Source organism: Coturnix japonica, chromosome 22, assembly GCF_054131305.1.
Source record: "Coturnix japonica strain WE chromosome 22, WE-NBRP24, whole genome shotgun sequence".
Classification (NCBI taxonomy): Eukaryota; Metazoa; Chordata; class Aves; order Galliformes; family Phasianidae; genus Coturnix; species Coturnix japonica.
In genome coordinates, this window is record NC_140684.1 from 7,828,155 (window position 1) to 7,843,032 (window position 14,878).

At 45.3% G+C, this 14,878-nt stretch overlaps 1 protein-coding gene across 16 annotated transcripts in view; it reads right to left on the reverse strand.

Moving 5' to 3' along the window:
* COL26A1 (collagen type XXVI alpha 1 chain) overlaps nt 1-14,878 on the reverse strand; it is a 127,421-nt gene that overhangs the window by 15,799 nt on the left and 96,744 nt on the right. For all 16 annotated transcript variants that reach the window (XM_085521715.1, XM_085521713.1, XM_085521710.1 and 13 more), the window contains 4 exons: nt 8,213-8,366; nt 5,737-5,781; nt 4,260-4,376; nt 2,716-2,868 (listed from right to left, as the gene is read on the reverse strand). In XM_085521715.1, the coding sequence (XP_085377841.1) occupies nt 2,716-2,868; nt 4,260-4,376; nt 5,737-5,781; nt 8,213-8,366 (469 nt within the window). The remainder of the gene's footprint in view (nt 1-2,715; nt 2,869-4,259; nt 4,377-5,736; nt 5,782-8,212; nt 8,367-14,878) is intronic.

A 14,878-nucleotide genomic window follows, 5' to 3' on the forward strand; every position in this document is an offset into this window, starting at 1 on the left:
TTACGACGATGGAGTTATACCCCACAAATCCACCCACCCTGACATCAGATCCACTGGACTCAAAGTTATTTATTTAAGGTGAATTGTTAACTGTGACACAGAAGAGAGCAATGTCTCAGTTCTAACACTGAGCTGATTCTATGCCACATACCTGATGCATGCATTTCCAAGTGGCAGAGGAGTAAAGCAATGCTGCAGCAGCGGCCCCAGCAGAGGGGCAGGGCAGTCTGGCTTCTGGCTTGTATCTCATGTTTCTGACTAAGGGATAAATTCCCTCTTTATAAGCTTGATTTGTTGAGACAGGATGGAAATGAAGTAATCCTGTCCTAATTTCTTTCTGCTACCTGATCTGGAGGGAGACAACTGGGACCAATTTCTTTACCACCGCACTGTGAAACTGTGAGAAAATGTCTCCCCATTTTTGGCTTCTGCCTACTGATAAACATTGCCAACAAGAACTTACTGTGATTAATAAAGGCACATGCATTAACCATGTTCAGGCGGAACCAAACACTGCAGTATTAATAATAATCCAATACAGCTTTCTCACATCTCTGTGGGTGCACATGCCCATTACCAGGAATATGCTTCCCTCTGCTGTCAGCAGCTGGAATCTTGTGTTTATGGTTTTCAGATGTGCTCCATTAAAAAGAAAAAGAAGAAGAAGAAAAATAAAGGAAAACCTATGCAGGATTTGTGAGGCTAAGCTTTATTGGCTGTTGAGGATCAGCTTTCCACCAACCTGTGGTAGGCAAAATCAGCCAGCACGTAAGGAAAACATTACATTTTGTAAGAAAATGGCCTCAATATTGTATAACTTTACCATGACCATGCAGATGACTTATACTGGCAGATCAGTATTGAGGTTTTTTTTTGCTCTTAAACAACAAAACTTGTTATAGATGTTGAGCTCACATACCCAATGTCAGTACACCAACAAAGCCAGCTTGTTCCACTTGTCTAACGTGGTCTTTGGCAGAGGACATGGCAGCTTCATGAGGGGAAAGGCCTGTGCTGTCTGCTCTGTCCAAGCACCAGTTAGCAGGTAACACTCATTTATTTAATCAGTCTTCTGCTACAGAAGACTCCAGGGAGTGTGGAGCTTTCTGCTCTTTACATGACCTGAGTTATAAATGCAGGAGAGAGAGACTGTCAGGCTCCACCAGTACCACTCTATGCAACTGCAGTATTTTAATTCCATATAGAATTAGGCCTTCATTTGGAAACCTCTAGACTACACCAGCTGCTTAGTTCTCCTAAGAGTAGATAAAGGAAGCAGCACACGTTGCTGACATAAGCATCCTGGCTATTCCTTCTGCACCAAGAACTCCACCACAGGTAGGAAAAGTACAGGGCTGCTCCAGGATGCAGCAGTCACCATTTACTCAAGCCCATGTGGGAGCCCACTGCTGCCCAGTGGTGGCTGAATTAATTCAGATATTTATCCACTTGTTTATCTACTTCCCATTTTGGGACAATAGTCTTTACCCTTCTCATACATCAGCTGGGAAGGCCATGCAGTCTATGTCTTTGCAAGCTTTTAAGCCTATCCATGCAAGAGTTTAATTTAAAGGGTTGCTGATGTAAGTTGGGCTGTGGTGATACCTAGACCATTCTCTAGGATCCTTTGGAATAGAAGGGTGAATGCAGAACCTTCTTTGTTAGAAGACTCAGGAATGCAGCAGCTCAATCTACATTTTGTGAAAAACCTTAGCACTGACCCTCAATTAATTTAATCTTGTCCATATGCTTTAAGTAACTTAATATAAAATAGAGCTGTTAAAAGTTCTTTCCAAATTAAAACTACATCTGTTCACTTTCAGGAAAAGAAGTCTAGAGAGGGGAGTGGGTGGAAGGAAAAGGAAAGCTCTAGAAAGCCATCAGGCACAGGGAGATTTACTAATCCTTGGCTGTAAGTAGAACAACTGTGCCTTGAAGCTGGATATGAGCAGAAGAGCTGGGGAAGAGGAACAGCTAAAGTTTGGGGGAGTGGAGATGGGAGACCCTGGAGCTCCAGGGGTTTACACACCAAGCAGAGATACATCTGAGTTCTGCTTTATCATTATTACATGCCAGCAACACAAGACCAGACCAGAAGAAATCTGATCAAGCCTGAATATGACTGCTCAGATAAGAGTGCATGACATGCCTTTCCAAGAAGGCCTTTTCTTGTCATGCACAACACAAATCAAGTAAATATATCTTTAAAATCACCATAAGTTCAAAGAAATGTTGACCTTCCAGCCACAGGGAAGGAATAAATTACAGTCTTAGTCTGGGCTTTTGAGCCCACAGTTCTGTGTTTTGCATGGATAAGGGATGATGCTGTGCCAAAAACACAGGTGGGGAGACATGTCTGCAGGGGCAGGAAAAGAGCTGCATTGAACAGATGTCCTCGTTATGTTATATAATTTCAGAGATGCAAACATTTCATAGTTGCTCATTTCTGAATATCCCTGAGCCCTGTAATACTGTAACGGCAGCACCATGAGATCTCACAGCTATGCAGTTTCATTGCACCAGCACCTAAGTGGTCAGACACACTGTATTTTTTACCCATGTGTGGGTCTCTTCCACATAGGAAGCTCATTTTGTCTCTTCTAAGGAAGGCAGAGCACAAAAGGGAAGGTGGGAAGAAGAGCTGAGCTGCTCTGAACCCATCCATTCTGCTGATGTACCAGGGAAAAAAAGATGGGAACAGAGAAAGAAGCTTACTTTCTTTTTCAGCTGTGGGCTGGAGGGAGTAGAGAACCCCTTGCTGGAAGGTAAGTGGGAGGCTTGGGGTGGCAGGTGGTCCTGGAGGACCTGGGGGACCTGGAATCCCAGTTTCTCCTGGAAGTCCTCTTGGTCCTTGAGGTCCCAACAGCCCTGTGCAGAGGCAGAAGAGGATCTGTTAGTGCACTTGAAGATGTGCTAATGGTTGTAAAAAGCAGTAGGAAGCCCATTCATTCCTGGAAAGAAGAGTCTAGATAGTATTAACTCCTCAAAGACAGAAGAGAAATGCTACCTGAAAATACTCACCACTGCCAGATGTGATGGAGATGTAAAACATGCAGAGAAATGAGATAAAGGGAAAGCAATGTGGCCTCAAAATTATTTCTGTTAAGCAACAGATCCCCTCTCAGCAGGTCCTACCATGATCTGGGTAGGATCACAGCATATTCTTGCTCTCCCAATAAAAAGAGAATTTCTGTCCTGAACTATAATTGTGGGAACTGGGGAAAAAATACTCAAAATTGGGATACTAATTCCCTTTGGCTTCTTCCTATGAAAAGCAAGTGGCCTTACTTGGCTCAAAGGTGTAACAAAGCTCAAAAAGAAACCCCACAAAAATCTCCCTGAAACTGAGCAAGAAACTAAAGGCAGCTTGGAAGCAGGCGTGGCTCTTCCTATTCTCCTCCAGGTACACCTGTGTGTCACCTTACCATCACAAAAGCACAGAAATAGCAACAGAAATAATCAGCGCAGAAGCAAATCAATTCTGATTCCTTTGGGGCTGGAAAGCTCTTGTTGCAAATGGAGAAACCAAAAGGCAGACACATCTTTGGCAAAACCAGCCCATTGAATGTTTGACAGGACATGCCAAAAAAAAGCATTAGGAGCCACTCTCACATTTTAAGGCACTCTCCAAGTTTTAAACCTTTCCTGATCTCACACTTATAAGGCACAGCCTTTCAAATGCATACAAAGCACAGAGGCTGAGGTCTGGCACCTATCGTGTAGTATCGCCTTCATCAAAACATTTAGGGGATGTAGAAAGTCTCTGAGCTCAGGAATGGAGTGCACTGTGAAAGAAAGGCCTCATAACCTTTTCCCTTAGCTTACAATGGCATCATTAGTTTGACATTCTGGCATCTGACAGCTTGACACAAATGATGGAGAAAAAAGGCAGTTAAAACAGGCACACAGTGAGAGGGTCGAACAGGAAATGCTCTTTTCCAAAGGCTGACAGATCGGAGACTGGTATTCATAGCTCCTGAGCAGGAGGGGAAAACATGATCCTGCTGTTCTGCTTTCTGGGACAAGTTCTCCCCAGCTCCATAGGAAATCCCAGTGACTGTCACGGCTCTCCATGCAGATGGTGCCCACTCTGAGGGCTGCTGGCTGAGTTCAGTGCTCAAAGGACTTCAAGGGATGGGTTTAATATAAACTGAAATCTCAACACTGTGTGTGTCCCAGTCTTCTGTGATCTGTTTGCACAGACAGTTTGCACAATGTGAAATATCCCCTGTCATGCCCTGCCCTCCCCTGGGACTTACCTGGTGGCCCTGCTGGGCCCCTCTCCCCAGGTTGTCCCTTCTCGCCTTTTGGTCCTGGTGGTCCTGGAAGACCAGTTGGTCCAACTGGGCCTGGAGGACCAACCTGTCCCGGTAACCCTAAAAACATCCAGACAGGAAATGAGTTAGAGATTAAGACACTACTGAGATCAGAAGGTCTTTAGCAACCTAGAAATGAACAGAGAGGGGCTGCAGTGCAAGGGGCTCCTTCAATGGATGGAAGCTGATATCCCACCCGACACAGTGGGTGCTGCACTTGGCAAGCTCAGGCAGGTGATCAGGAACCCAATTAACAGAGTAAGACCATTTGCTTAGAGCACTGTGAACAGCTTCTTCCACCCTATCAAACCCCCCATCACAACTTTACTGCAGCAAACTCTTCCCAGCACAGAGGGAACAGCAGAAATGTTTGCAAGCATAACAGACTGTGCTTCTGAGCACAGGTCAAAACATTTCCTCAATCATGTAAGTCAACCTTCATTCTTCAGTTCAATCTTTATAAATCAATCCTGTGAACTTCTGCAGGCCAAGAGCAATCATTTGCTGCTAGCATCCTCAATCACGCTGCAACAGCGGAGCTTTAAAGAAACTGGCACTTCCTTCCCTGAAGGAGGAAATTGCTGAAGGAAAGGCTGAGAGAAGCAGCACTGGGTAATGTGTCAGGCAAATGCTCATACTGGTGACAAATGGTGTTACCAGCATAAAAGAGACAAGTGCAAAAGGGAGACTAAAGGGGGAAGGATTCAGGGAAAAAGGAGGGGGAGGAAATATGAACAGGTCAAATCTTCAGCTGGCATTTCTTAGCTCTGCTGCAGTGACATTGCTTTTAGAAGCCAAAGCCTCTGGAAAGCATTCATTTCCTGAAATATATGAAAGAAAAACCCACAGAAACAAACAAACAAACAAACAGGTACAGGGTGAGCATCCTACTGCTAGAGACCAAATCAGACAGGATGAGGTCTGCATTTTCTTCCTGGCCCTCTCATTAACCTGCAACACAACACCTGCTCCCTTTATTCCCCAAGGTCCTACAGACAGGAGCACGTTTTTCTCTGTACAGAGCGTATCAAATCAATGCCCTGATAATCACCAGCAGCTCTCCATGCCCCTGGCAGGCCACACCACTAAGGTAATAATGGTGTGTTCTCCCATCACTCAGCACATGCCCCATTCGCTGTAGCCATGTGTCCTTCAGTGCCTCTCCCATAGGCAGTGCTTCCATCCTTCGTGTTCTGGGGGAATAGAATGTCTCAGAGATGATAAACCTGCTGTTTTGCCTCCCGTGATCAAATAAAACCCAAAGAGAAATCCAGCCTCTCTGTATCTGCAAGGCTCTGCATCGCTGAGGGCTCATGGCCACAGGGACTTTCTGCTTTTTGGGGGGAAATATCACATACAGGTCTGGGCACAGCAGTATTTTGTCCTTTAAAAGAGGCAATAGGAGAAACCATTCACTTACCCTGTGGTATTAGCTGCTCCTCTGCTCCTCTGTGTCCTTTAGGCTCTAATTACAACAGTCAGGGTTAAAAAGGAAAAGGGGAAAAAAAAAAAAGATAAGAAAAATTCAGTCTCTTGCTGCCAACTGGCTCAGTCAGAATATATATATTTTCTTAATTCTCAGTAAGATGTATCCTGTTGATAAACAAGCTGATCAGAAAGGCCAGCAGCGCAGCTGTCTCAACAGCTCTGAGCGCTTTTAAATGGTTGTCTATTCTCAGCCCTGTCACTCACATATGAAACAGTCACCCTAATAAACAGTAGCAAGTCTTCCTGGAGCTCAGCCTGGAGAGGCATCAGCCAACACAGAGCTGTAAGGTCATCCAGAATCACTCCCACCATCCAAAGCATCTGATTCCCATCACCCATCTGTGTGATGGGTACCAACATCCTGCCCTTAGTCCTTTGGGTTTAGAAACTTGGCAGCATGCAAGCTGAGATGTGGATTTGCTTTAGCTGAAAGAGTAGATGTGGGCAGAGTAGGCAGTATGTCACAAAAACTCTGTGAAAGGTGATGGGAGGGACAGAGGTTTGGCTTTCCTCAGCCTCTAATCACACAGGGAGCTCAGGTTTGACTTACACCTAATCCATGGTGACACTTGTTGAAAGATCTCCGGAGGTCTGCAATTGCTGCAAGGGAACCTGGGGCTAACTTTAAGCAACAAGACACAGAACCATGTTGAAATCACACCAAACGGGCAGTCCCCATTGTCCTAAACCAACTGCATCAAGTTCCCTGCATTTCACTGAAATCCACAGCGCATTTTTTGGCTGGCTTTGAATTGTAGATGCAAACTGATGTGGGGAGGGAAGGAAACCAAGTGTGAACCCTGATCCATGAAACATCCCCAAAGCTCCTTAGCAAAGCACACAGAGCTCAGCTGGGGCATTGAGGAAGCAATCACATGTCAATAAGCAACTTAACTGATTACTTCTAATTGCTGAAAGACATTGTGCTGACCTGAAATGGCCCAGTGCATGCCTGATTGCCAGTTATTACACTAGAGCTGTTATTCCACACTAGGTTAAATAAATCAAGGCTAGAAAAATAAAGGGTGACAATGAGTTATAACTACGCTTGGCAGCACGCAGGCAGCTGCCCACCCAGTGTGGGAGTCTGGCTGATGACACCAAGCCTCAGACAACAACATCCTGTTTTGGGAGATGCTCCCTATTGGAAATCTGCTGATATTGGGCCATGGAGTCAACCTGATGCAAGTGCTACAAGAGACTGTTCTTAACAGCACTGCCAAATGCCTGGGAGAGCAGCACACACAGCTCCTTGCTGAGCAGGTTATCATGCATAGAGAGCTTCAGAGAGGAGAAGACAATGAGCGGAAGGGACAGAGTTGTCTGCACATTTGCTTCATTCACTTCATCACAACGAAGTGCAGGTGCAGAGATACAACAACAGCAAAAGTAAATGACATGGAGCAGGCAGAACGAGCACATAACGGACACTGGGGGAAACTGCTTTAATTCAGTTCCTGGCAGCCGTCAGTGTGGTCCTGAAAATACTTTGCAGAACATATTGTTAGCGAACCTCCCTCCATGTTGTGGCATCCTGTCAAATTATAAACATGGACGACATCTGGTCTATGTTGGTTGCTCCAAGTCTGCTGCAGTCGTGAAAGGCTGCCATAATAAACTGCTCTGACAAAATAAAGGGGGGGAAAGAAGAAAGGAAAAAAGGAAAGTAGGCCCTATAGAGGATAAAGAACTGCTTGGGGAGCAAGTGAAGCAACTGACAGACAGGGCTTTGGAAGCAGAGAACGGGGATCTTGAATTGAGAATGCCAAGGTCAAGGAAATTCAATGCGGAGTGATCTGTCTGGCCAAGTGGGCTCGGAGGGAATTTCTTCTAAGTGTATTTTTTTTTCATGCCACAAGAGGGATCATAAAACAGCCCATTGTGTTTATGGTAAATTTAAAAAATAGAATGCGGAGTGCAACTGCTGGTGATATTCATGGGAAAGTCGTTCCTCCTCATAAAACCAAGAATTACCCCTGCTGTAGTCCCATACCACTCCTGATGGGGAAACACTACATTTAGCTCAACAAGGGAACACAAATGGTCCCCTGGCACCCCAGCACGATGGCTCTCTGGAGTTTCCTCAGGAATGTTTCAGTCTATCCAGATCTCCAGATCCACGCAGACATAGACAATATTAAATCTTTAGAATGAACGACCCCCAGCTTGGAGGAACTATGTCTCTGGAGCTAAGTAAAGCTGGTTCTGACCCTAATTGCCCATCTGAAAACCTTAACCCTCTTCTTTACAGAGCAAAGGAAAGGAGATGTCAGAGTTTCCCTCCAACCTGCTCCCTGTGAAGCTCTCAATGCTAAGTCAGCTTGGCACAGCCTTTTGTGTTTGTAAGATACCCCACAGGTACCACTCATGTAGACAGAGTGATTCAATGGGGAGCAGTCCATGCTTACCAACAGGTCCCACTGTTTTCCTCAGGACAGTCCCAGGATTTAGAAGAGGAAAAGCATCCGGCAGCAAGTCGTCGTACCAGGTAGCTGTGGTCCCAGTGATAGGCAGGTTGTTTTCCAGTGGTGGGCTCCTCTCTGCTGCTTCAAGCAGAAGGATCTGGACAGGGGACACAGAGAAGGCAGATAAAGTCAATGGGGAGGCAGTATTTAGCTTGGAATTCGGCTGTGTGATGTTGCAGGAGGGTCCAGTGCAGCGCCGCATGTCCACTTCATAGAGGGTTTCACTGTTTGCAGACATTCAGCCTTAATGAGACTGTCTCCCCAGTGAGGAACAGGAGCCAGGGAGCGGAGCTGGGGTGAAGACACAGCTTCTCACTGCTAGGCTGAAATCAGGTTAGAATCACTGGGAGCCAATGCCATGCAAAGGGCTGTGGGATGCCCCAGGTGACAGACTGCAGTGCCTGGGGACAACTACTGGCTGGACAAAAGCTTATCTAATTAAAGATGAGAGAGAATATGAAGCTCTTAAGGAGCTGAAGTGATTTAATTTTGGAGCAAATTAAAAAGAGGCTATTTCCTCTAAAAGCTCTGCATAGCAGTAGTAGAGCATTATTAAAACTCACAACTGTTTCTATACCTTATAAACACACCATCTTCCAAACAAATCCCCATCCAAGTGTGTGTCCCTGAGCTGTTTGGGCTGTTCACAACCTGAGCTCCTTAGCCAAGTGATCCTGTTTGTCCTGCATGATTCTGACTGTGCTTCCCCTCCACTCTACACCAGAAAACAGTCTGAGGAATGCATCATTGTGATTTCGTATAGCACTGGTACCTCCTGTTCAGAAAGCACCAAATCCAGTCCTGATTTACTGGTAGGGGAAATAAAAGAGAATACAGCTCAAACTTTCCACTAAATCCCTAGAAGTTTCAGTTTTTACATGCTGCATTTGTCTTTACATAATGAAGTCACGCTGTAATTATAAATGAGAGTGACTTGGCTCATTTGTTTTTAACTTGCAATTATTATGGGGTTTATCACTTATTTATTGCAAGGTCTGGTGAGAGCCAGAATTACAGCAATGCCAGAAATGATGAACTTCCTGCAGAATGCATTGGCCTGACAGAACTGAATCAGAAACTAATTAAACTGGGAGCTAGCTTAAGTGCAGGGGAACTGAACCTCAGCTGTTGCAAACAAGGGAAAGTCCTCCTTTGTTGCATTGTTCCTGGGTCCAGAGCCTCACTTTAATAGCAATAAAAAAGCAAAAGGAATCAGGCCACCGTGAGGCCTGCTTCTATCCAACAGCTTCTTGGTAGAAGGCAATAAAGGAATTGGTTCTGTATTCCTCGTACACTTCTGTGCTCCTGCCCTGTAATTTGTCAGGCTGAAGGAAATATGCCATCAGTTCAACAAACGCTCAAGCATGTGCCTTGCCACGATTGGGCTTAATTCCCATTGACGTGGGGCTCAAGTGAGCATTGAAGGCATTCTCTGAGTCACTTTATACTGTTATATTATCCTCTTGCTTCCCCAGCAAAATACCTGGATAACGTTGCCAAAGCGGACTCAGCAATACAGGCAAAACCAATCCTTGTGGTGGTGAACTAGAGGGAGCAGAGCCAGGCCAGGGTTTGGATGCTCCTGCTGTGGCAAGAGGATGGCAGGCTGCGTTGGGCACTGCTCTGCCATAGCCCAGGGATGCTGCAGGACAAGGTGACAGTAAATCCATGACAGCAATGGTCAGAGAGCAGCAAACTGCAGGGGCTGCAGCCCCAGGGCAGTGTGAGCAGAGAGCTAGCACAGCCTGGCTGCAGAACGGCTCCAAATCATTTTTATGGGTGATAATAAAAACGTGTTACCACATAATCAACACTAAACAGTGGCAACGGTATCCTTTTCATTAAAAAAATATGGTTTAAATGAGCACATTGCTGATAAACGCTGTAAAGGACTTAAAGGCATGCATGGAATAATCCAGTGTGCACTTTTATGGATTGGCTGAGTGCACTCCGTGGTCACCAGGGCTCAAGCCATGGCAACGAGTTTATTTTCCCAGGGCACAAAACGACAGAGATTGGGAAGCCTCAGGACTTAGAAATTTGTGAGAAAATCTTGTTTTTATGATTAGGCCTGAAAATGTGTCCAAGAGATGGAAACGAGAAAGAGGAGAGCTTTCATATCCGTGAGATCCAGAGAGCCAAAGTGAAAGAGGGAAAGCACGAGGGATTCAGTCACATTCACAAAGTGCAAATGCACTTATCCCAGCAAGGAGTGTCCTTTTGTATGCAAGCACAGCATGCAGCACAAACCAGGTCCTTATGAGAGCATTGGAGACGTTCATCTATTATCTGTCACGTTCTGTTATTCTTAAAGCTGCCATTGCCCTGGTCGAGGGACTCGGAGAGAATTCCCACTTTCATTAAACAAAAAAAGAAAGTTTTTAGCCCTCTGAGTAAACTGCTGGAAAATGATACCATTGGGGCTCACAGCCAGAAAGCAAATGAGCAAAATGTGCAATGTATTAGAGTCTCTGCATTACAGGCTGGGTATTTCCTAGTCTGTACGGTTGAGGGAGAGAGGAAGGTGGCAAAGAGCGAAGGGTGGGAATGTTCAGTGCAGGCAGTGCCCACCGCTCATCACCCACAGTGCAAAGGCTGTGAGGAAAATAAAGGAGCAGAAAACAGTGCAATCAGCCTGCGGAGAGGAAACGTGTTGAAGCCATGTTGGCCACACAGCCAAGCAAAGGGCACAGAGGTGATGCAAAGGGTGGACCCTGGGCTTGCTGCTGGTGGTGGCAGGAGGGCAGATCACTGCTTGAGATGCAGAGAACCTTCCTCCCAACTTGCACTGCATTGCGCAAGGGGAAGGATGGCCTCGAGTCAGCACAGCAAACACACACAGGGGTTTTGCTTCTTTGCACATATGAAACAAAAACTGAAATCGGAGCACAGATGGACGTGCTGAACTAGAGCCTCTGGCAGGAGAGGTCCCACCAGCAGCAGTGCCTGCCTCTGCCTTCCAGACCCCACCTCCCACTCAGCAGGGAAGATAGGAGTGCTAACTCTGCCTGCTGCCAGCAGCGCAGCGGGAGCAGGACTGATGCATTGCCTGGCTGAGTGGCCTGCAGGCTGTGCTGGGGACAGGGGTGAAGGCTGTGAGGACACTGCAGGTCCCACCAAGCCCCAGGCTCACCTCAGCAGCTCCTGGCACTCACTGTCCTCCCATGGCATGATGCCTGGCTCTCATCGGCACGACCCACTCACATTGGGCCCTCAGTGGGATGTTAGCACTCCGTGCCTGAAGCTCGGTCCCAGCTCACTCAAGCCGGCTCCCCCATTCCCATTTGCCAGCATAAACTTTCTAAACTTCAGACACATACCACATTTCTTGCGTCAGATCAAAAGCTCAGCCTGGGGACAATGGAAATGGGAGGAAGGTTTTCATCTTTTTGAGATGGTCAGTGTCAGAGGACTTTTTTTTTTTTGGCTTACAGTTGCTTTCAAGAACCCTAATTTAGTTGTTTGCACACATCAAAACAGGATTTCACAAAAGCAGCCTCCTCCCATCATCTGCCCTCTGCTCGCATTCCCAATGTCCTGTAACTAGTAGGTGCTAGGAACAGGGGAAGAACAGCCAGGTTCCCAGTGATTTCAAAATGGATACAACGGGGCTCAGAATGTTCTTCTTTGGATAAAAAACACATGGAAATGCAGGGGGGGATCATTTGACATAATCCAGATGGATATTATTAATCAATAAACAGGGGATATTTGCTTTCTTGAAGCACTGACAGAATGAACCCCCCTCCATTCCTTTCTGAAAAGGAGGGAAAGAAACTGCATGAACCCAGCTCATCAGCTATAAATTCCAGTGTAAAATAAGATTCCCTTGATCTCATAAAGACACGAGCTGATTAATAATGCTAATTGCATAACCTGCTTGTACGTATCTTTCTTTCTAGCAAATTATTTGGCAAAATGTAAGTTTTTAATCACTCATTCAGACACAGAGCTAAACAGGGAGCTTTGCAAAAGTTGACGGTGAATGGCATCTCTTGTAGTATTATGAGACCCATGAACACAAATCTCCAATACAATTGTTTGGTTTCAAAAGTCAAAATACATTCAGTAAGTGTCCACTACAGTAAGTGATCTCACCACCTCCCTGAGAAGCCTGCTCCAATGCCTCACCAGCTCTTGCTACAGGTTGGAGATTTACCTTTGCTGCTGTAAAGTCCTGGCATCCCTGCGTTTTAGAGCCAGGGAAAATAAGTGGGATGTGGAAAGGATCCAGCAGTGCTCACAATGCCGTGCTAAGAGCTCACTGAAGAACGAATTGCACAAAGGAGCTCAGAGTGAAATCAGACTCCCCACCATTACTTTAAAACACCTGATAAAAATAAACCGGAGCTATAACCTTCCACTCTCAAAATCACATCATTACTCTCTGCCCAATTTATTGCTCGTCACCTGCTGGGGATGTAGCAGTGCTACAGACATGGAGCCAGGCCAGCCTGAGATGAAGTCAGTCCTGAGAAAGTAACATCTGTTCCAAGCAATGGCTTTGAGATCAGCTCTGCTTCCCATCAGGTGAGAATCACTCAACTCTGGTCGAGACGTTCACATCAGCCAGCTCCATTCTGAGATGCCTTCTGTGCTCCTCTCCTGCACTGGGCTCTGGATGAGGAGTTGCAGGAAGAAAGCAGCACAGCTGGAGAAATGAGAGGCTTGCTTCTTTCCTGGTCAGGAAAAGGACCCCGAGTCACCTGGGGAGCTACACCAGAATTCCTGAGAGCTGAGTGGAAGTTTAATCCTGTGCCCAAACATGCAGTAAAGGACCCAAGTACATACATCTCCTTGTGTACCTCCCTCACTATTACCTACTTTTTGTCCACAAGAGTACCTCTCCTAAAACCAAAGCTTGCCAACTTAATATTCCCAAGCAGTAAACACACCAAAAGCACTTCCTAATTCAGACAGAGGACTTGCTTGGCAAATTAAGTTGTATGTTAAAGGAAAATTGAACTGTTCGAAGTTATTTTATGAAAATATTAAATATATTTGACTAAAAATGCCAAACTTGTAACTAAAACACTTGGCAGGATGGGGTGGTGGAGAGGGAGGTCTTTAAGCATTTTTTGTAGTTCTGGCAAATTATTTACAGCATTTGCCAAACACATGTAACAGTCTCAGGGGACAGATTTCTCCTCCTATCCAACAGTGATAAGAAATAAGATCCAAAAATGATTAGGCTTGAGAATGAAAGGATTTTAATTGTCATTCTGAAAGACAGAGGCCTGCTCACATCAGAGGGAGGCCGGTACCTGCTAAGCAGAAACGTGAATATTGCTGGTCTGGAAAACAGGCAGCTCAGATTAAGACCTTTGATACAAAATTCAGTTTACCCACCAAGTTTTGTTTCACCATCTCTCCTTAAAAATCACTATTATTCTTAGAGTCGTTGTTACATTAACTGAATACAGAAACTCACCATCTCATTCAGACATTTTGCAGGGATTGATTTCAGTTTGTTCTTGCTCCTAGATGAAACTACCTGCACAAAAATAAACTAAATACTCCTGAAATTCAATTCTTGGAAGAGGAAGAACAGATTTTGCACCAGTCATCAGGAAACCACAGAGATGCTCTAAGCTACCTCCCTGTTCAGAACAGAGGGAAAACAAATAACTTCTAGTGGCAATCAAATACACAGCATAGAACATCCACAAAGGTCCTTCAAATATCAGGTAACTATTACTGTCTGCTCGGCCTCATAGCCGAGCTTTCACCCATTGAGACCCTTAGCCACACTACATTACCTCAAAACATTTTCTGTTTTCCAACAGCAGGGGATTGTTGCAGTGCCTATCAGAGAAGGAAAAGGCAACCCCATAAAACACCACAGACAGCTGCTTGGAAGAACAGGCAGATAGAAAATCACTTCATACAATGATTGCAGTAAAACTCCAAGGAATGGTGCTTCGTAATCAAAAGACATGGGTAGCGAAGGTGCAGTGTGGTAATCTGTTCTACATAAATGGGGTGATTTCATATAAATAGCAATGTATTGATCAAACCTCTGCACAGTACAAAGATTTTCTTTAAAACCCTTCAGAAACTTCTGCGTAGGGAATCACATTACAAGGGCTGCTTTCATGCAAAAAATATGCATGTCATTTATCAATCACACAATGAATCAATCAGACACTAGATATGTAATGTTATCTCCCTGCATTAAAGCTGTAAGTGAAATGCCATGAACTTCTCAAAAGTGGTGTCAAGAGATAAGACTGGCTTATATCAACTCAGATCAAATGCTGCGCTCGAGCTCCAACCAAAAGCTGGGATTAATATCCCACTGCCCATAACTCCATGGTGCAGTTCATTAAAAAGAACTGGGTTGTGGAGAACCAACTAAGCAGAAAGCTTCACTTCCCACTACATAGAAACATCTCATAGAGCCACAAGGACAGACTAGAGCAGCGCTAAGGAGGGCATGAGGTGCATTTGTTTGCCCCACAGTTCGGCCACATCTCAGTCTCTTCTCCTCCCCGAGGGCAACATAATCACCGATCCCTAATGAGTCATTTTCCACTCTGTTTTCTCGCCTCTCACTTTCTAATCCAACTCTCATATTACAAAAATCAGAGCGTTACTTTTATTACCTCA